At 51.6% G+C, this 22,318-nt stretch overlaps 1 protein-coding gene across 2 annotated transcripts in view; it reads right to left on the bottom strand.

Annotated features, from left to right (window-relative positions):
- TWIST2 (twist family bHLH transcription factor 2) overlaps positions 1 to 21,096 on the bottom strand; it is a 50,425-nt gene extending 29,329 nt beyond the window's left edge. Inside the window, exon 1 of one of the 2 annotated variants that reach the window (XM_045867618.3) lies at positions 20,572 to 21,096. In XM_045867618.3, coding sequence (XP_045723574.1) covers positions 20,572 to 20,906 — 335 coding nt within the window. In that variant the 5' untranslated portion in view covers positions 20,907 to 21,096. Of the gene's footprint in view, positions 1 to 20,388 lie in introns of both variants that reach the window. The other variant, XM_045867617.3, reaches the window with a different exon arrangement.
- Between the last annotated feature and the right edge of the window lie 1,222 nt (positions 21,097 to 22,318).

Here is a 22,318-nt window from a genome sequence, read left to right as displayed (position 1 = left end):
ATATCCTGCTATAGCGATGCCGTGGATGGGGTGAAGGCAGTCCAAAGGCACGGACTTCCAATGACAAGACACACGAGTCCTGGGGGTGCAGCGCACAGCATGGCGACTACAGTTAGTAACACTCTTTGCATATTTGACAGCTGCTAAGAGATAAGACTGTAAACATTTTCATCACAAGAAGAAAAAGCTTTGTGACTATCACAGTGACTGACCTTAGCTAGATTCACTGTGGCAACCATTTCACAATATTCCCAAATATCAAATCACTGTGCTGTGTACCTAATGTTGTGTTCTATGTCGATGATATCTCAACAAAAAGGAAAAAAGACTTACAACTGAAAGTTGTCGACGTCAAAGGAGATGAAGTATTTAAGGTACCTGGACTGAAAATAAATGTATCTTCCTACCTTAAAAAAAATGTAAATGATACTGCTATGAACACACGTGTGCAGATCTTTCCGGAAGGACCCTGCTTTCTGTTCTCCTGGGGACATACCCAGAAGGAGGATCGCTGGGTCCTAGGGTGATTCCATCTTTAACTTTTTACAGAATCTGCTTCCACAGCAGCTCTACCATTTCACACCCCCACCAAGAGAGCGCGAGGGTAGCTGTCCCGTTGGGCGTGAGGTGAGAGCTCACTGTGGTTTTATTTGCATTTCTCTTACGATGAGTGATGTGGAGCATCTCTTCATGTACTTGTTGGCCATTCATATATATCATCTTTGGAGAAATGTCTATGCCATGCTTTGCCCTTTTTAAAAATCAGATCATCTGGATTTTGCTCTTGTTGTTGTTAAGCTGCAGACATTCTTCACATGTTCCGGATATTAACTCCTTCTCAGATACATGATGAGCAAATATTTTCTCCCACTCCATAGACTGCCTTATTCACCCTGTTCATTAAGTTTGATAGAGTCCCATTTATCTACTTTTGCTTCTGCTGCCTGCCTTCTGAAGATCTTCCTGAGAGAGCCCAGATTGTTCTTTCCGAAAGTATGAAATCCCGTCTCCGTGGTGGTAAACAAGCTGCAGCAGTAGCCTGAGCCAGGCCTTCTTGTGAAGTCACTTCTTGAAAAGTGCTCCTCACCGCACTTGACGTGACTCTCCCCCGACCCTCTCGGCAAACAAACCCACGTCGCTCGCTTTTCAAGTGAGTTTTGCACGCATCGATCTCTCCGTGGAGTCCTCCCTGGCCGCGCCCTTTGCAGGAAACAGCTTGAACGGTCAGACGTTTGCACCCCGCTCTCCCCCTCTAACATGGTCTGCCACTCGTGCCTTGTCACTCGGCATTCCCTCGGTCACTGATGTCTGTCCCTGCAGCCGCTGCTCCCGGGAGGCAGGACCCCGGTGCAAACATCCAGCTGTGGTCTTGCTGAGCCCTCACGTTTGCTCCTTCCTTATCCCCCCACGTCTCCAAACCGACCAGAACCTTGCAAATATCAGACATTCCTGAGAGCACAGGACAGGGAGCCATTCTCTCTTCAAGATCACAGAACCCTGAAGACTGGGCAAAGGGCACCACCACGGGGTCAGAGGGCGTAAATTCAACCCCAACCCGGCCACCAGCCAGCACAGGAATGGGGACTGATGTGTAATGACCCCTCTGAGACCCACACCCAGGTCTAGAAAATGCAATGAATAACCCCCACCCCAGTCCCTGGATCGTCCTGGGGATTTGCTGGATGCAAGGCACTGGGCCTGGCACGCAGGGCTTCCTCAGTACTCGCTGAGCCTTTAGGACATGTCCCATCCACACGGTGCTGATCGCCACACTGAGTCCAGCTAGCCGCATCTGCATGAGTGGGCAACACCGGACCGTGTGGGGGTCCTGGTACCAGAGAATCCCCAACTCTGACTGGTGATCCCGATGGTCACAGCCAGGGCTGCTGGGCTGCCCACCCCTGAAATAGCAGATTTTATCTCATGTGGGGCAGCGAGGGGACCTGCTGTCCACCTGAGTGAGAGTGTGACCAAGGGATACAGTGGGGTGGGGGCTGGGCTGGCCATGCCCCCCAGTGCTGTGTACCTTCGACAGCCTCCTTACCTCTCTTCTGAGCCAAAGCCCACAGCCGTGGGTTGTTTAAGTCTTGCTCAGCAGCAGAGTCACCGGAAGCTCGATGTGCACCAGAGCGAGGGGGCAGATCTGGGCAGATGGCAAGTTTGAGGCTCGGGGCCCACCAGCTCCAGCCCCGACCCAGAGGACGCCCCGGGGCCCCATAGAGCTTCATCCGAAACAGCTGTCCTAGCGGATGTCCGAGGGCCTCCCAGTCCTCTGGGAGCCTCGGGCTGGCGCACCCATGGGAGCCCCAGTGACTAGGGTTCCGGTCAGAAGGACTCAGCCCAGGTCAGCCTCCACCTTCCCCAGACTGCAGTCCTCCTTGGAGCTCTCATTCCTTCATCCCTCCATCCATCCCCCGTTCACTGCCCGCGTTGAGAGGACAGCCTCCCTCGGGCGTCCCTCCCCCACCACCGCCCTCCCCCTGCCCAGCTGTGCATGCCCCCACCTTCTGCTTCCCCACTGGTCCTCCTTCCTATGTCACCCAGCCCTTGGGGGTGCCCGCAGAGACCTCGCTCCCGCCGGCCTCCCAGCCCATCCATCAGCTTCATTCTGATGAGGACGGTATCTCGTCTCTGGGTCTGGTTTTCAGGCACTTCATCTGTGACTCAGGACCACCTGGTGCCCACAGCTGGTGGCGATCCTGTGCGTGGGACTCTGCCGGCCCGGGCCGCGCTCCGTGTTTGCCGGCAGCCCGCTCGGTGCCAGCCCCGTGCACCCGGCACACGGTGGGCAGGCCGGGGCACAGTCTCTCTTCCGTTATACCGAAAGGCACCCGGCCACGACTCTCCCACCCGGACCACGCACCCCAGGAGCCAGGCTGGGTTCTTACTGTGCCCCCCGCCCTAAAGCCACTGCATAAAGCCTGGTGAGGATGGGCCTTCCACTGAGGAGTGTGTGTGTGTGTGTGTGTGTGTGTGTGTGTGTGTGTGTGAGGGCAGAGGGGATAACACCAATATGGCATTTCACTCCCCAAATCGCAGTCCCCCACCCCTGCGCCATATTCCGAATGCACCCCTCCCCCCGATACGCCCCCCGGTAGGATGTGCTGGGGCAGCGGGTCCTCTCTCTCTGTCCACCCCCTTACAGCAGCGGTTTAGGAGATGTGGCCCCTCCAGTGTCAGGCCCCCTTCCGGCGAATGGCCACTGGCTCACAGAATGGAAAAGGCCCTTATTCGACGAGGCTGACTCAGCTCTCAGCTGCAAACCCAAGACCCCCACGCTGCCAGGCGTGTTCTCCTCAGAATTATAAATCACAAATGCTTTTCCTATCACGAGGAAAATGTGGTTTCGTATCACAGACACAGTGTAATCCCCCCACCCTTGCATTTTTGCATCGTGCAAACACGTCCTCTGTGCAGACCAGGTGCCTGGCTGCGGACAGGACCAGCCAGAGGTATACGAACAGCCAAGATGTGGTCCCACAGCCGCTCACGGGGAAACGGGCAGGCAGATGGCCTGGGGCAGTTACCGCAACGGGGCAACTGCTGCCACCGCTAGGGATGTTCTGGGCCCAGGGGAGCTCGGGGGTCACGTGGAACACTGCAGGCCCCCGAGGAGGGGCTGCTGGGCTGGGCTCATGGCGGGAGGCAGAGGTGGGGGCCCGCTGGCAGAGGGGGACCACGCAGAGCGCCAGGAGGTGATGTTCAGGGAGGCAGGCACTTGGATGGCTCATTCTCTCTGCTCCTTCTTACGGAGTCCCTGCTCCCTGCCCGCCCCGGCTGCAGTGCTGCGCATGGTGTGAGAGGGAAAGACCCATTCCCAGCCCCGCGGAGCCCATCTGGAGGGGTTTAGAGGGGCAGCTCCGCCAGAAGAGCAGCAGGGCCCACAGTCACCCAGGGACCTGGGGCAGCACCACGGTGGGGTACGTGATGCACACGAGTCCATCAACCGCTGGCGGGGGGTGGCACCCCAGGACCTGGTGGGGATGCACATGGGGCGGCCCCTCTGAAAGTCAGCGGGACGCCTCTTACAAAACTAAGCACACTCTTCACGGCACTGCATGCTTTGATATTTACCCAAAGGAGCTGAAACCTGACATCCACACAAAAACCTGCACAGATGCTCACAGCAGCTTTATTCGTAATTGCCAACACTTGGAAGCAATCGAGATGTCCTCCAATAGGAGGATGGATAGACTGTGGTCCGCCCAGACGTTGCCACATCACTCAGCGCTAGAAAGAAATGAGCTACTGAGCCATGAAAAGACAGGAAGGAACCTTAAATACATATTATTAAGTGAAAGAAGCCTACAAACTGTATGATTCCAGGACCTTCTGGAAAAGGCAAAACTCTAGAGAGAGTAAAAACATCAGTGGTCACCAGGGGTTGGTGGGGGGGGTCGGGGAGAAGGGGATGAACAAGTGGGGCCCGGAGGATTCTCAGGGCAGTGATAATCCTCTGTATGATACCATAGTAAAGGATACATGTCCTTACACATTTGTCCAGACCCACAGAGTGTGCACCACCAGGAGGGAGCCCTCACATGCACGCTGGATTTGGGGTGATGATGCCGTGTCTGTGTAGGTTCGACTGTTACAAATGTACCATCTGGTGGGGATGCTGACGACAGGGGCGGCTACGCATGTGTGGAGGTGGCGGGGGGACACAGGAAATCTCTCTACTTTCCCTCAATTTTGCTGTGACCAAGATTATACTGCTCTGAAAAAGTCAAGTCATAATAATAAAAAAAACAATAAATTAAATAAATTTAAAATTTTTAAAAGAATGACCTGGAGAGAAGAAAGTACAGAGGTCCAGGGAGAAGGGCCCACCTGTCCCCTGCCGGACGCTGCACGGAGGGACAGGAAATGTTCCATCTTTGGGAATCACAGGATCACACATCGGCCTTGTATAGATAGTGGAGACTGTTCCAAGCTGACCAGGAGCACTAAACCTGCTTATTTATTTACACCACACATTTATAAAGTAGTGAGGTTTCTCTGGGTTAGAAGGAATGTGTTTCTAATATCATAGTAGGAAAACAAGCTCCAAACCAGCAAAGTCTAAATGCTGCATAACCCGAGGTTCACCTTGTTCCCTGGGCCCTATAAATCCAAAGGCTTACTCCGTGGGCATTAAGGGCCAAGAGATGCCCGGGAGGGGAGAGGGGCAATCTGCCCATTTCTGAACCCAGGGGTCCCTGTGTCCAGGCTGAACGGTGCTCATCCTGCCTCGCTGAATCCTGATACCAAAATGCACAGGTATGCGGGGTGGCCGGGGAGGCAAGCTCAGCCTCCGCCCGGCCATGCACGGGCTGAGCCACCCGCAAGCAGGGGCCAAGGGCGTAGGACATGCCACATAGGCTCAGCCAGGACCCAGGCCCAGGCCTCTCCCTCCCTCTCCAAGAACTGCCTGCTGCGTTTGGGGCCAGTACCTTGTCAGAACCAGAGATGTCCAGTGGAACAACACGTTCCAGGGACAGGAAGCTGGGCCATATTTGACGAAGAAGGGGAAGCTCACTTTCTAGACCATCGGCTGAAAGCGCAGACTGCCTGGGTTCAATTCCTGGCTCCGCCCACTGCTAGCTGGATGCCCTCGGCTGAGCCACCTAAGGCCCCTCAGTTTTCCCATCTGGGGAACGGGAGTAAGAGCACCAACCTCACTGGGCTGTTTTCAGGATTAAAAAGACTGTACCAGCCAAGTGCTGTGGTCCATCGTGAACAAGGCCAGAGCCTCGGCTGTCGGCACTCTGGTCTTTGCCCGTGGGCAAGGTCTCTCCACCCTCTCTACCAGTTTGGAGCTGGAGAAGAGGAGGCGCCTCAGACCACTCTGCAGCCAGGTCTGGGTGGGGGAGACCACCGAGGCACTGCTAAATCCTGGTGTCACCCCAGCTGCACCCTGTGGGCCTTCCAGAGCCCCCAGCCACCCCCACCATGGATCCTGAGGCCAGGCCCCGGCATATGCCTCGCACTCTGGACCTTGCAGAGGGTCCCAAAGGAGGGGACACCCCAAGGACCGCCTTCCTTGGTGCACAGGAGCTCAGAGAAGGACAACCGCTTGCAGGCATGTCCCCAACAGGCATTTCTGAGCCAGTGGAGGGTGATGTGGACCCCAGGGCAGGGTGGATCCTGGCTCAGCATCTCTGGAGAGCATCCGAGGCCAGCACTCACCTCCCCCTGACCCCTCTGGGCCCCATGGGCACCAGCCTCTGTGCTTTGGTTCTGCCCAGTCTCAGTCCCCAGGGCCTGTGCCCACGCTCCCCCCTGCCCAGGCCCGCCCTCAGGAGCTGGGAGCCCCCTCCTGCCCTGCACTCCTGGCCTCCCATTCAAACCTTCCTGCTGTTTATTTGCACAGCCAGAAGACAAAAAGCCATCCCTGTGAGTCACCCGCTCTGCTCCGCAGTCGGCTCTGATTCATGCAGGAGGCCCATGGCAGGGACTCACCCGGCCGTTAACCTCTTGGTTTCTTTATGTCTTGACAGCAAAAGGTATCTGTGGTTTCAGAATGAGGATTAAGGCCCAGCTAGCTTCGCAGTGTGTGGACGGCCACAATACAGACCAGAGATGGCCTGGAGCGCTCGTGCCCGGGGCTCTCCCCGCCACCTCCCAAAGCCCAGGCCGCTCCGCCCGGCCGCGGTGGAAACTTACAAATATCCCAGTCATCTTTCTGAAAAGGATTTGGTCATCTGGCAAGTGTGGTCCCAGAATTTGCCAGAAGTATGCATCAAATGCAGCCCAGGGGTAAAAGAAGGCAGGCCTAGTGCAAATTAGATTAGGGCTGAGAATCTGAAAGGAAATGTGAGACTGGGAGCCTGGGGCTCTGCTTGGGGCTCTGCCCGGGGGCAGGGGCTGGTCTGGGCCCCCTGGAAGGTGCAGGTGGGATGCAGGCTTCAGAGGAGGCTGGAAAGAACTGGGGCGAGGGGCTCTGAAGGAGCTGGCCTGCAGGGATGGGGGTGACTCCCCTGGCGCCCATCCTCCCCTCCAGGCCTGAGCACTCGCGGGCTGGTCAGCACACAAGGCCGGGAGCTAGGGATGAGTGATTTTAATTTCTCATTCTAATCATCAGTGAATTCCAATGCCTCCAGAAGGTGAGGAGGAATTCCTTCCTCCCTACTCTTCCTCCTCCCAGTTTCGGTTAGGAGCATAGTTACTGAGTTCCTTGTATTTTCTCCACTTCCACAAATCTGGACTGCCTTCTGATTAAGAACATTTATCCCCATATACACAGAGAAGAGTTCACAAACCAAAATCAAGCAAGGATGCAGAAAGCACACAGAGGGTGGGGGCCCACTCGGGGACAAGGACGAGGACAAGCTAATTGCTGGAGTTGCAGGAAGGCTGCGCACAGCCCGGCCACCCCAAGCTGCAATCTGCCGGGGACCCAGACTGGGCCATGCTGATACATTCTGGAAAAATGTATCAAGTGAAACTAAGGCACTGCATAAAAATAATGGTCAGGGTGTTGAGCCATGCATTGCAAAAGATACAAACACAGGTTTTTTTTCTAGGCTCCTTTTTTTTTTTTTAATTTAAGGTTTTATTTATTTATTTGACAGAGAGACACAGCGAGAGAGGGAACACAAGCAGGGGGAGTGGGAGAGGGAGAAGCAGACTTCCCGCCGAGCAGGGAGCCCGATGCGGGGCTCGATCCCAGGACCCTGGGATCATGACCTGAGCCCAAGGCAGACGCTTCACGACTGAGCCACCAAGGCTCCTTTCTTACATGACTTCGGGCAGAACCAAAGCTGTCGTCTTAAGAGGAAGGTGCGGCTAGGGGAGAAGGAAGGCTGTGGTGCAGGCGCAGAGCTCCACGCAGGGGGCGTGGGGAGGGCCAGACGGAGTCCCGACCAAGGACTGATTGGTGTGCACCCTCTCCTCTATCTTTACAAAGCCCTGTTTTCTCAAACTGCCAAAGTAAGACATGGCATTTGCAGAACATTTGGAAACTAAAGGAAAACCATACGAATATGAAGAAGGAAAGGAAGATTTTTGACTCACATTTCGGTCTAGGGGTGTTCGCTCTTGGGACAGATGCACCCATGCAGGCATAAGCACTTGGGATTTTCAACCCGGGGTCTTATGCTCTGTTCTGTTGTGGGGCCATTTCCCTCATTTATCAGATACGTGTTTACGACACGAAATTTGCTGACTGTATAGTGTTCCAGTACACGGACAAACCACAGTGTATTCTCAACCAACCTCCCAGGACATTTGAAGTATTTCGCTAATATTAGCAAAGCTGATAGGAATCTCTTTGTTGCTAGGCAGACCCACCATTCTTCACTCAGGACAGTGACTAAAAGTGCAGTTGCTTGCTCAAATGGGCTTTCCTATTTTAAAATCTTTCCTTATCTATTGCCAAAGTCTCTTCACAAAGGTTTTACAATTTATCTTCTCATGTCAGAGACAAGGTGGCCCGGTTCCCCCATGTTTTCCTCAATGCTGAGGATTATCATTATCTTTTTTCCAAATTAATAAAAAAAAAATAGTATCCTCCCGTGTATTTTTAATTTCTTGGTTTATTGTTGAAGTTGAACAATTTTCCTATGTTTATTGGACAACGAATGTAAATTCGTATTTTCACCCTTACATTCTGCTGGGTGATTATTTGTTTTCCTTTGGATTTTTAAGGGCTTTTTGTCTAGTAGGAATATTGCCTCACTGTACAATACATTGTAAATACTTCCTTCCTGGCTCATTTAAAGATTTTGGTTATCACAGATTTTTTTTTAATTCAAATTTTAACTTAATCAGCTATTTTTTTTTTCCTTCATAACTTGTGTTTGCTCTACTTTGAAAGATCAGCTTTAGGAAGCAGAGGCTGTGAAGGGTCCCCATGGGTAAACGTCACTTAATTTCCCTGCATGCTCACTGATGGGTTCTGTGGGACAGTGACCTGGGTGTCCCTGCTGCACTCCATCTATGGCCGGGCCACACATTGTAGGTGATTGATGCTGCACAGAACTATGGGGCGTTGATGGAGCAATATAAATGCATCCCCTTGGATTCACCAGGAAGCCTGATTTTCTATGAGCGTCGTCAACAGATGTGCTAAGGGAGAAGCTGAGTGGGCGGACATTGTGATACCAAAGCCTGGCCTGCTCTGGGGACTGTAAGAGGACAGGGGAGTGGGTGGGAGGGGCACCCTGTGTATTGTGCACCCAGGGTGCCAAACTTCGTTCATGTTACCCAGATGGTATTTATTTCTGAAAACCACCTGCACAATCAAGGGACAGAGAGCCCCTCTTTGGGCCCTATCTTGACTGGCATGCTGGCCCCAGGGCCCCACGGCTTACAGCGCACGCGTGGGCATGCCCGTGTCTCCCCTTCAGTTATAAGAAGCAGAAAGAGAGAGAGAGGAGCAGAGCGTCCTCAGCGAGTGTGCCGTGCTGTAAATGTGAGTGCCACACTGAGATATCAAAGCATGTCCACTATGCGGCCGAGAACATACATGGTGTTGACAGATGGGGTCCCCGAGACAAGATGTGCCTGGTTTGAGGAGGTGACCCAGGCTCCTGTCAGGCCGGGTGCACAGCTAGGGGTGTGGACAACCAAATCCCATCCTGCCCTCTCTCTCTCTGGAGTCCTTTTTCTCGGCATTTGGGGAATCGCTGTCTCCCTCCCTGCTGGTTTTCCCTTTGGCGGGGCAGAGGACCAGGAATGGAGGGACAGTAGCATCCCTGGCTTTGGGCAACCTGACGCTCCTGGCTAAGATTCTTTGGGATCTGCTCCCAGTTCTGAGCCCTTCTGCCTGGATTCTCAAGACACAAACAATCCATGAGCCCAGCACGATCTCTGGGGTTTCTGTGAACGTCTCAAAATGCTGATTGCATAACACCACGAAGGTGATAGTGTTTAAACATGAAACAGAAGGGGATCCTGGCTGAGGAAGCCCTGGGAGAGCCTCTCTGCTGCCCCTCCCTCCTACTGGGTCCCCAGGGCACAGGTGGATCAGGAGGCACACCAAGGGTTAACAGATCAGGGGAGGAAGGAGAGAAAAAAGTATAAAGGAGAGAAAACCCACCCAACTGACCCTGAATGAGTTCATGCCATGGTCCTGCCTGCGCCCTATCTCTGGGGACCACTCTCACAGTGCACTTTTCTCCATTCCCAGCCCTGAGGAAAGTGGTATTTACAGAAAAAGAGGGATTCGCTTCGAAGAGCAGCCCCGAGCCAGATTCCTTTTCAGGAATCATCATGTCCCCCATGGCAGCAGCATCATCGTCTTGAGGGTCTCTCTGCCTGAAATGGTCTGGTCCGCCGACAGGCCCTGGGCTCTAGGGAGCCCATGGCTGGGTGGGTTAAAATGCTCGTGGGCCACCCTCACGACAGATGGGGAGAATGCCCCTGCTCTCGTCTGCTGGGTCAACTGCAAACCACGCAGAACCTGGGGCCACCCCCTCCCCGCCTGCCACCCCCAAGAACGTGAGAACACGGTCCACGCGGAGGGGCTTCCAGAGGGATGATCGACCTGCCACTAAAATCAGAGGGTGGGGGGAGAAAGGCAGTGTGTTATCAGAGTTGTCTGAGGTTCTTGAGGGTGGGGGGACTGAATTAGGAAATAGATTTCGAAAGAGAAAGAGAAGTTTCAGGCAGGGACAACTTGAGGTGGACAATCATCTGATAAACACAGAGTCATGTGGGGAAATGGGACAGCGCCTCTGGAGAGTGGGGGGAAGCTGAAGGTGTGGCACCCCCTCAACCCCACGTCCTGCTGGTTACGGCCTGAGTCACAGGATTGTTTGGGGGTTGTAAAATACATATCCTACGAAATGTATCATTTTGACCATTTTAAAGTATAAAATCCAGGGGATCAAGTGCACAGCGCTCACACTATTGTGCAAACATCAACACTATCTATTTCAAGAACTTTTTCATCACCCCGAACAGAAATCCCACACCCATTAAGCAATCATGTCCCAATCCCCCTCCTCCAGGCCCTGGCAGCCACGAATCCACTTTTGCCTATTCTGGATTTTTCGTGTAGATGGACTCACACAATATTTGGTCTCTCGTGTCTGACTCCTTTGACTTAGCATCATGTTTGCAAGGTCCCTCCCTGTTCTGGCAGGAGTCCGTCCTTCGCTCCTTCTTCTGGCTGAACAGCAATTCCCCTGCAGGGCTAACCCACGTTTTCCTTAATCCCTCAGCAGGCACACATTCGGATCGTTTTCACCTTGTGAGGTGTTGTGAGGAGTGCTGCCCTAAGCGGACGTGCACACATTTTCTGTGGAGACCCGGCTTTTAATTCTTTTAGCGCCTACAGCTAGTGGGGAGAGGCTGGGTCACCCTGACTCCTAGAATACGGACAGCTGCAGGGTATCAGAAACCCCCTCCATCACTTTAGATAGAGGGAAACTGAGTCCCAGAGAGGCTATAACTGGCCTAAGCCACACAGAACCGTGGGCTGAGAGCAGGAGTGCTCCCCACCCCAAGTTCAACCTCAGGGAAGTCCTGTTGACCCCCTGGACATAAGACAATGGGTTTGCCCCACAGATTAACTTGGCAGCCTAAGCTGTTCCTACAAAGGCAACAGCCTTTCGTTTCCATCTAATTAAAATTCCCCCAAATAGAAAAATACCATGTAGGAGAAGTTCACTAAGGGAAAGGACTCCATATGATTTATTCTGGAAATAGTGACTTCAATAAATTGCAAAATCCGCTGTGCAGAGTCGCATTGGTTACAAGTCGTCCTGGGCATCGAAAAGCCCTCAGAATGCAGGGATCATGGCCCCCCCACGTGCAGAATCATGCAGGAGACAGCATGGGTGTGCACAGGGGGCCAGAAATGCAAGCTCTGAGCACCCTCCCTTTCTCCTCCTGCTTCTCGGAAAATGTGAAATTATGTAATTAATACAAAATGATACTTGCTGTCTCTCTCCAAAACTGTTCACTACGAGCTGGCTGCCCAAGACCCTGGTTCAGACACAGGTCTGCGGAAGGCTCCAGGAGGATGAAGTTTGTCATCTGGGAAAGTGACGTGTTATCACGGTTCCCGAGTTCTGCGCCTCCAGCAGAACGATGCTCTGTGAGAGGGACAATGTGGTCCTTTGGCTTCTCTCGGCAAAGCCAGGCTGGTTCTGGGTGCCTTGCCAACCTCGGAGGTGGGAGGTTGAGATTGTCTTCCGGAGGCTGTCTTTAGATGAGCAGAGGCTTTTCATGTAGAATTTGGCTGTAGGGTAGCTACAGCATGAAATCCAGGAGGAGGAATAAATGCTGAGTTACCACGTGCTTGCATTAGCCCCGGCCAAGGCTGAGCCCCGCTGGGCTCACGCTGGGACGTTCATCAGCACTATCTGCAGGCTGGGCCCACCAGCAGGTCCCGGCTGCCCAGGCCAGATGCCCAGGAAGCTGGAGAGCAATGCACAGCTCTTTGCAAATGGTCTGCACGGTCTCTCCTCTTGCTCCCCTCCTCTGTCATGGGAGGGTCCCTCCAAGTCACGCAGAAGCACCGAGCAGCCTAGGACGGCAGAGCCAACCCAGGCTGATCCTAGGGTCCCCACCCTGCTGTGGAGCAGATGTCCACCCCTGACCGCCTCTCAGGGACCCTGCTTTGGCCCCCAGTGGCCTCCTGCCTGGGGCATTAAGGCAGAAGAATTGAGGTGGCCTTGCTGGGTTTTTATGAAGGGTCATTTCTCTGGGAAGGCAGGCAGCGTGCTTATTCTGATAAAACATGTCTTCTCCATTTCTGAGGGAGACTGAGGGAAGAAGGGATCCATGCGCAGCAGGCCACAGAGGGAAAGGCATGTTGGCACATAAGCCTGGATCCTTCTGTCTTCTTCTTAAGGGGCCCTGATCCCCTCACTTGCCCCGTTCCTTGTGAGAGTCTCCACACAGCATGCGTCCTGCTCACATCCTCATTTTCTCTTACTTTGTCACTCCTGAAAAAGTTGCCTCATCCATATTATAAATTGTAAGCTGCTAGATTAATGTTTATGGAGTCTCTGGAGACACACGAGGAGATTAAACTGCTCAACAATGAAATGATAGGAAATGGTTCGTTTTTGAAATGTCATAAAACAAAAACGAATAGAGCATAATAACAATATTTGAGATGAGCCGATAAATAGATCATAGTGCTCACCTGATGCATGTTGTTTAATTAAAAGACAATCCCTATGCTCAAAAAGCAGTCTAAATGAGATTTTGGGAATTGGCCACACTTTAACATCCAACAAAATCGCCTCAAGTTCATCCTGCCCTTAAAATGCTTCACTGTGTGGGCTCCTCATCACACCTCAGCAACTCCACGAGACCCGCCTCGGCCGGCAAAGATGCCACAGAACACCAGCGCATGCCCAGGGGGCCACCACACGGTCCCCACCCATGCGGTTTTGGGTGGTGGGAGTCGCTCATGTCGCCCAAGAGACAACAACAAAAACAGGATACGCCAGATTTCCTGGGGTACAGATATCTGTTTGGGACACTTTCGTTCTAGTATCAATGCAAAGACTTTCTTGGAAAGTAGTAATGATGGGCAGCTAAGGAGAGGGGGTCACCCAGCATGGAGGTGGGGTCTGGGGGGTCTGGGCGCTTCCCAAACCCCCAGAACCCCTCAACTCAGAGACCCCTGGGTGTGATTGTGCTATTGCCAGAATCTGATGATGGGCTTTTTGTTCATCCTTTATTCCTGATTATACTATGAAAACCTACATGGGCCTCAGCTAATAGTGAACAGATTAATACAGATTCTTTCTCCGCTAAAGAATACAAGAGGGAATGCTGGGTGTAGGGGTGGGTGGCAGAGGGCATGGCTACAGAAAAAATGCTCACCAGGTAGCAAAAAAAAAAAAAAAAAAAGTGCAAAGGATCAAATCTTTCTTTCTCAGGCCCCACCCACGCACACAGACATCACAAAAGAGAGGAAAATCAGTTTTGATTAGTTAGGAACCTATAGATATGTCATACGCAATTTGGAATGGTTTAAATTTGGGAAAATCAATCTTCAGTGGAGATGCTGTTCATCTGTGCAAATCAATCCCATGAAAGAGACAGGGCTCAACTGGAGAAAGAAAATCATGCCTCTCTCTCTCTCCCTTCCTTTCCAATTTACAATAATCCAGGCATTTCCCAAAGAAACGAAAAACACCTCACTATGTATTTATCAAGGCAGTCTCATGAAGAGCGGGACTTTAAGTTCACACAGCTTTCTGGAAGTCAGTAGAGATCTTGCTAACCCCGAAGGCTAGCTTGCCTTCTAACCCTCCACTGAGCCAGACCTCTCTGGCTAACAGGCACTTTGCACTCCCAGGTCCAAAGAGTCAAACAAGGCAAACGGCTTTTGACTTCTGATCCCTCTGCACTCCCCGCAAGCCAAATCCACTTTAAGAACTGAGATTAAGGAAAGGAAACAGCAACTCAATCTTTATTTCTAGAGCTCTTGATTGAAGGAAGACGCTGCCTGCTTGCATTTTGACTTCCAGAATGTTAAATCAAAGTAGAACACACAGAGAAATCCACCGTGGCAGTAGATAGAGTCAGAGACTATAAACTATTGGCCTGTTTTCTTTTAGGGAGTTTGTTTATTTTACAAGCTGTCCCTTCTGGAGCCCCACTTGCCGCTGAAGCAGGCAAAAAAAAAAAAAAAAAAACCCTTGAATCTCTTAAGAGGAGGGACACACTCAGAGAATTTAACAGAAAAGTCCATGTGGCATTTTATTTGTATAGTGGTAGAAGGGCAGCAGCAACAGCAAAGTGTGGACATATTTTTCTCCAAGGGGAAGTCAGAGAAAGGATTCCTATTCCTCCCCTCTTGAAGCAAAAAGCTAAAAACCTGCCCTCCGTCGTCCTGTGCGGAGTGGCGCTAGCTGATGCTCAGGAAAGGCTCTGGCTATGGCCACACCACAGACCTCAGCTATGGGGTTGGGATTTGATGTTTGATCACCATCAAAGGGTTAATCAAAATCAAGGCTTCTGCCCAAATCTTTCCTGTCAGTCACGCACCAGATCTGCACGTTCAGAAAAACAAATGTGAACTCTCTGTCAAAATTAAACAGTGGGAAATATGAATCTAATGCCAGACAACATAACTAAGTTTGCAATTCTCCCCCAAAAGACGCAGGTGACCATTTTTTTTAAAAGGCTGGATGTGAGCTAAAAAGAAAAAGTATTTTCCAGAAGAGCTGACTTTGATAACTGAAAGCTCTCTGGGTTATCCCTTTCATTTAACTGAGGGGGAAATTCTGATCTGCAGAAAGGGCGGTGTGCCAATTTTAAAGGTATGGATTTTAGGATTTGAGAAGTAAAGTTACAGTTCTACGGAAGGTGTCACAAGAAGCTGGGGTCATCTAAATTTTCCCCTGGTCAAGTAACGGAGGAAAGCATATGGGGATGGGAAACGGGTGCTAAGCAAAATAACGGTCTCCATAGACCCCATGCACGAAGCACTCTCAACCACCGACTTCTTACACATAATCACAGGCTCACATTATTCTGAACAATCGAGCTGTAGGAAAAACAATATAGACATTTAAAGCACATAAAACACTGTTTTGGTTCAAAATAACTCTATTTTCAATTAACCACTAAAAATCTCTCTCATGTTGGAATGAGGTTACGTGCTGGCTTTTCCAGTTCCTGACTCAAGTCTCCTTGAGCACGACCACCATTAGTAATCACTGAAGACAAACCCGATTGTGATCTAGTTGACATCAGCAGGAAAATCACATCGTAATGTCACTGTATCCCACTCCAAAACAAACATTAAATTAAGGCACATTTAATATAACTAAATTGCATTCAAAGTTTTACTACTGAACCAAACACAAAGTATGTTCCTAGCACAAACAAAGATTACTTTCAAATAACCATGACTGAGTTTAGGGTTTGATCTCTCCCTCCCTCTCTCTCTCTCTCTCTCTCCTCTCCCTGCGTGTATGGCTCTAGGTCCTAAAACTTTAATCTCTACACCTCTTGGTGAGTAATTTTTACAAACCATGGGTTTTAGAATTGTGTGTGTGTTTCATGCATGTCAGTGTAGGCTTAGTATCTTAAAAGCATTTGTTGGGTCAGTTTCAGGTAAATATTTCCTAAAATTTCTTTGAAAAATATTTTGTTTCTTAGTATAGGAAAAAAAAAGTATTAATTGGTATTTCTCCTCTCAGAATTCTGGGATTCTACTCTATTCAAGGATAAGAAGGAACCACTGTTAATTATATAGTGGAAATGTTTTGAAATTCCTCATATTTTGAAAAGAAGTACAAAATGCAAATGACATCAGGAAAAAAGTGGATTTGGGCTCAAACCACATTTTTAGCTTATTACTCCGAGATGAGGCATAATAATTCCTTATATAATTTGCTTGTTTGAATATAGAAAAAATTTTAAGTTCTTGTGGGATATCCTTTCCTTTTTATTTTGAGATAACTGTAGATTCATATGAAGTTGTAAGAAATAATGCACAGAGAGTCTCTTATTCTCTTTACTCAGTTTCCCCCAATGGTAACATCTTGCAAAACTATAATGCAATGTCACAACTGGGAAATTAACACTGATAAAATCTCCAGAACTTACTCAGATTTCACCAGTTTTAAGTGCCGTGTGTGTGTGTTTCATTCTATACAATTTTATCACATGTGTAGACTCTGGTAACCATGCAGAGTTATCTACTTAAACAGTTTCTGATTTTACTATTCTATCTTGTCCATATCGCTTAGATTCTCCTTCTTTATGGCTGCTTCTTGGCTACAGTAACTTACTCACCTCTTCTTTGAGTTTCACTGCCTCATTTGTGGACTCTTTGCTGGTGGAGAACTTTGCATTTGGTTTGCTTTCTGCAGCACATTTATCCTTTCCCAGGAAAAGACACAAACATAAACAGACATTCCAGCACGCATTCACAGAGTTTTTAAAGACACCAGTGAGAATAGATTAATATAAATACTAAGCTTAAAAACTGTCATAAAAGTTCAGCCTTTAAAATTGGCTTATTAAAATATTTGTTTTTTTTAAAGCCCAGATTTAAACTAAAGTTATGAGTTATAGTGCTCTGCTCAGAAAGAGTTTACTTTATGGTCTTTTTTGCCAGGCAAGAGGAATCTGGCATCCGTGCCGTCCATCCCAGAATATAGTGAAGCAAGGATGATGGAAACTCAATTCTTTCATGCTCAAGACTTGTCTGAAAATAGTACAGTTTTCAGAAAACCTCAATAAAGTACTATATTTCAAATGACCTCAAACTGCCACTCTCAAAGTCCCATCCCTCCATCCCCCGACCGCACTGGCCAGATACTTAGCAAGACTTCTTCATGCAAGGTTGAAAGAATAACCACAGACCCTTAAAGAACAATATACCCACATCACAGAGGTCAGCTCCCTCCATTGGATCTTATTGACGGGGATGTTATAACAAAACAATACTTGTATTTTAGATAGCTCAGTCTTTCATTCCACTTATTCGGATCAATCAGAATCTTCCCTGCATGTACGTTCCCCATGGGGAATTCATTTGCTTTGGAGACCAGCTAGCATTCCAAATACAGCAGTTAACAAACACCTCCAAGAAGTAAATGTTCAGCAGGGAGGAACAGGCTTACACACTTTTTAGAAGGTGAGAGGGTCACACTCTGTTCTCCAAAGTTCCAAACTAAAAATTCTCGGGAAAAAAAAAAAAAAGTAGTTTGTTGAGTACAGTAACCTACTGAAAATCTGTGCATATTGCAGGAGTCAGGGAAGATGTTTTCTTTAATGACAAAGCGGAGAATAGGAAAAATGTCTGATAATCATCACCTTCCTCCAAGCCAGGTGCCCCTGACTCTGTTCCTAAAGCTTCAGCATTTATTTAATGAGATTAAAAACTTCCTTTGAGATTTTTCCAATTAGATGAACTCAGCTGACTGTCTAAAGATGCCTGATTTATAGTATATTTGTATGTTTAAATACCAGACCAAAGAAGAAAGTCAGGATAAATATTAGCACCAGTCGGACACCATTTCCTATGTTCCTCTTTATTTCAAGGGAACAATTTAGGCTTTTTGTGGTTGTTGCTGTTCATCTGGACACAGCTTATTTCATATATGTGAAAATATCTTGTATTGAGACATTAAAATCACACACAATTTACTGAAAGTTCTAGAAATTCTTTGCTGATACATGTAACTAACACTTCTTAAAAATATTACAAATAATAAATGTCATTTAGCAACATTTTCAGGAAATCAAACCAATCATGATTGTATTTATATTCACAGAGAGTAATGTGATAAAAACAAACAAGCAAAAAAAAAAAAAAATGTTTGCCCAACATGCCTGATAAGTAAAAACAAGGTGTGTCCAGAATTATTGGTGTATCAAAAATGTCCACATTTCCCTTCTCTTCTTGTAGAGAGTGCTTATCTATCTATCTAAAGAAATTGGCTTACTGGAATTAGTTATATTCAAGTATATAAAAATAAATAGGCCGCCATATAGATTATTTGTTCTCCAGCTGAATGTGTTATCTGTTATATTTTAAGGATTTTTCCCAAAAAACCCTCAACACTTATAATAAATAAATAAATAATATTTTATTTTTATATGACTTTATTTGTGATCTATGTCTGATTCTCTAAGTTTGAGGAATGCAATTATTTTAAAATGAATTTTAAATGATTCTACTAAATTTTGCATTAAGGTAATATCTCCTGGTATTTGTTTTCAATAATTGTCTGGAGGGAAGTCTTAAGGATAATTCTGTTGACAATTTCCTTAAACAAAGCTATACATGTATGTTTTACAAAGATGACATTCCTCATCTGTTTGTCCTTACTTCAGATGTGCTGTAAACTATGGATGGTCTAAAGGGTAAATGGAATTAACTAATGGAAGCTCATAATTTAGGCAGCAAAACCCAGAATTAATGTATTATTCCCCCTCTAGCATTTTACTACTCAGCCAATCCAAACTTTCTTTCCTAGAGAAATATGTGATTGGGATACTTTCCATCTGTTTTTGACAAAGATAGAAGATTCCCAAAAGTTACTCTCTGCTAAAAATTCTTTCTTTTAAAAACCTGTAAAACGATCATTATCTTAAGGGGGGCAATTTCATCAAAAGAATTTTCAGTGGCACAGAAATAAAAACTTAAATTAAAAAATTCACTTGTGCTATATCAGCCTTTTGTGACCACAGCAAAAACATTTGCAGATATTACAGGACCACATAAAAAAGAAATAGATAAGTTTGGGAGAACGGGCGGGGGCACACTCTGGATTAATCTAAATTCCTTCTGTGTGAAGTAGAGACTTACAAAAACACTGCAAGATGAGCAGGAAACTAAAGCATACTAAGTAGTAAGCATCTTTACCAACCCCCCCCCCCAAAGTATTTTGCACCTTCCCATTGCTCTGGAGAACCCTTGGAGGGGAAATGCCCACCAGCCTCACAAAGCCTTCTGCAATGGAAGGCGCCTCGGGAGTTAGAGCTTGTCTAAAGGGACTTGCAAGGTGTCTGGTGAAAGTGAGCCGGTGCAGGGCTCCCTGACCGCTCCTCCAGAGCACACCAGAGTTTCCAAATGCTCTCAGCAGCTGTGTCCCCTTCGCCCGCAAACCTGTTTCCCAACCTGGACCCCTTGTGCTCTCCTGCGGGCCGGGCGCCGGGAGGCAGCGCGGGCAGAGCCCCCTCCCAAACTCTCCAGGTTCAAGGCTGCAACCAGAGGCTCCCAGCTCCGAGATCCGTCCACCTGCCTGCGGGCAGCGGGTTTCCGAGCCCCCGGGGCGTGCTCCCGGCCTAGGCGCTCTGGTCTCCGCGCCTCAGCCCGGTCCCTGTCTCCCGCGCTCCGGGCGCAGGGCCGACCCGGGCTCTCCCGCTGCAGTGGCCCCGGAGCACCAGCGCGGGACAGTGTCCTCCCGCCCTCCCCAAGGCAAACCCGGCCGCCGGCCCGCTCCTCTGCGCCCACCCGGCCGGCCAGGGCGCCGACGGCTGGGCTCCCGAGGAGCGGGCCGGGAGGCCCTGCTCGAGCCGCCGGCGAAAACTCAGCGTCCGCACCACGAACGGGTTCTGCGGCTTCCCGGGAAGAGGGCAAAGCGGCGCCAGGCGCAACCCGGCTCGGGCAGCCTCCCGGGCGGCCTTGGCTCCGGACGACGCACAGGGCAGTGGCCAGGCTGCCGGCCGTTCCTCCGATGCCCACTCTCCCGACGGTCACACACAGGCGCCCACAGCAGCAGCCACATGGAAAGCACGGCCGTCACCGCCCCCCACCCCTCGGCCCCGACTGACACCCCGCAGGGAAACTCGCAGAAGTCCCCGAGGGTGCCCCTGGGACATGGGAGCTCCCCAACCGACCCCTTCCGTTGCTGCGAGGAAAAGCACCCCACCACGCCGCCGCGGCCCGCAGGGCCTCCACGGGGAGGGATGCGCGGGCCGGGCCGCCCGCCCCGCGCTGCGGAGGGCGCCGGTCGCGCGCACTGCACCTACCCTGGCGCGCGGGTCCGGACGTGGGTGGCGCGGCGCTAGTGGGAGGCGGACATGGACCACGCGCCCTCCATGCGCCACACGGAGAAGGCGTAGCTGAGGCGCTCGTGGGCCACGTAGCTGCAGCTGGTCATCTTATTGTCCATCTCGTCGCTCTGCAGGACCTGGTAGAGGAAGTCTATGTACCTGGCGGCCAGCTTGAGCGTCTGGATCTTGCTGAGCTTGTCCGAAGGCAGCGTGGGGATGATCTTGCGCAGCGCCGCGAAGGCCTCGTTGAGCGACTGGGTGCGCTGGCGCTCGCGCACGTTGGCCAGGATGCGCTGGCTCTGCAGCTCCTCGAAGGACTGCGCGCTCGGGCTGCCCTTCTTGCCGCGCTTGCTTGGGGTCGGGCTGCCATCTTCGCTCGACTTCTTGCTGTAGCGCCGCTTCCGGCCGAAGCGCTTGGGCTGCCTCTCGAGCTCCTCCTCGCTGGTGCCCAGGCTGTCCACGGGGGACACGGGCGGGCTGGAGCCCTCCTCCATGGCGCCCGCCCGGCGCGCTTGGGGCTGGGGGCGCCGGGCGCCGAGCGCGCGCCGCCGGCCAAGCCCGCGGTCGCCGAGCACACGCTCTCCGAGGTGCTCGAAAGGCTCCGGTTTCAAGGCCGGCTTGTGCAAAACCGAGGTCTCCGGGAGAGGAAGTTATTCTAACTTTTTTGGAAACTCTAGCCGGGCCGCGTTGCTAAATAGTTGTCAGGAGCGAGGGCGGCGCGCTGATTGGCCGCGGCGGCCGGGGGCAGGACGAGTTCTGGGGCCCTCGCCGGCCGCCCCCGCCCCCCGGCGCGGCGCTTTCAGTTTTGCCTCCCCCTTCGGCACCCCGGAGGCCGGGCCTCTGCGCCCCGCCCGCGCCCCCGGACCGGGATCTGAACTCTCCTGCCGCCCGGCGCCCTGGGCATTGCCGACCTGCTTTGTCTGCCCCTTAACGTGGAGGTCGGGCGCCGCCGAGCTGCAGGATCTCCCGGGGCGCGAAGGGCACGGGAGCCGAGTCCTACCCTAGATGCGCTCCCGGGAGGTGAGGACGAGGCGGGGAGCCCCGGCCGTGCTCCGGCCTGTGTGCTCCTTGGCTGCCCCCCGGGAGCGCCGCGGTCCGCGCCGCGGCCCGCACACTCAGTCTGGGGGGACGACGCGCGCGGGCAGGGGTCCCGGCGCCCGGACCACCGGCGTGCGGACACTCGGGTGCCCCCCGAGACGCCGCTGCCCCCGCACGCGCCTCGGGGATCGGTGCACACGCGCCGGCTCTGCCCAGGCTTCGTGTTGGGTGGCCTTTCTCACCCCAGCTTGCTGGGGATCCCGGCACCGACGCCCTTTGCAGACCTTCCTTCTAAGTGCTTTCAAACGTGAGCGCCCCAGCGAGCCTCTGCGGGAGCGCCGGCGCCCACCGCGCCCACCTGCTTGGCCTGCCTGGGATGCCGGGTACGGGGCGGGGGCGACCGCCAGGCCCCCGGTGCGGGGCCCCAGCCTCTGCGCTCCCCCTCCGCTTCGCCAGTCGGCAGTGGCCCGGAGGGCAGTCGGGGGAGCTGCACAGCCTCCCCTGCGCTGGGCGCCTGCAGGCAGGAGGGCACTGGGTGGCGGGAGCGCGGGGCCTGGCCTCGGCGGGCGACACCGCGGACCCCGGCCCCGCGCCATCTGGACGCAGAGCGCGGGCGCGTTTGAAGTGGTTCGGGGAGGGGGGGGGGGGGGGCTCTTTGTTCGCCAGGCCGCTCTGGCTCAGGGCCTGGAGGTGGTTTACGGCTTTGATGCCTTTGAACCTATTCCCAGGTGACCTGGGCTCAATTAGGCCCGGGCCTGAGCCCGGCTGTCAGGCAAGCCGCGTGATCAAGGGCGGGTGGGCCCTTTTATTGAAGTTGAAGTCGGGGCCGGCGGAGCGCTCGGCCTCCGCTGCTCCTCGGCCGCCAGGC

Source organism: Mirounga angustirostris, unplaced genomic scaffold (genome assembly GCF_029215605.1).
Source record: "Mirounga angustirostris isolate CCGP_5_RB_7025 unplaced genomic scaffold, mMirAng1.0.hap1 SCAF_3, whole genome shotgun sequence".
NCBI classification, from domain to species: domain Eukaryota; kingdom Metazoa; phylum Chordata; class Mammalia; order Carnivora; family Phocidae; genus Mirounga; species Mirounga angustirostris.
This window is presented reverse-complemented; position numbering and strand designations above follow the sequence as displayed.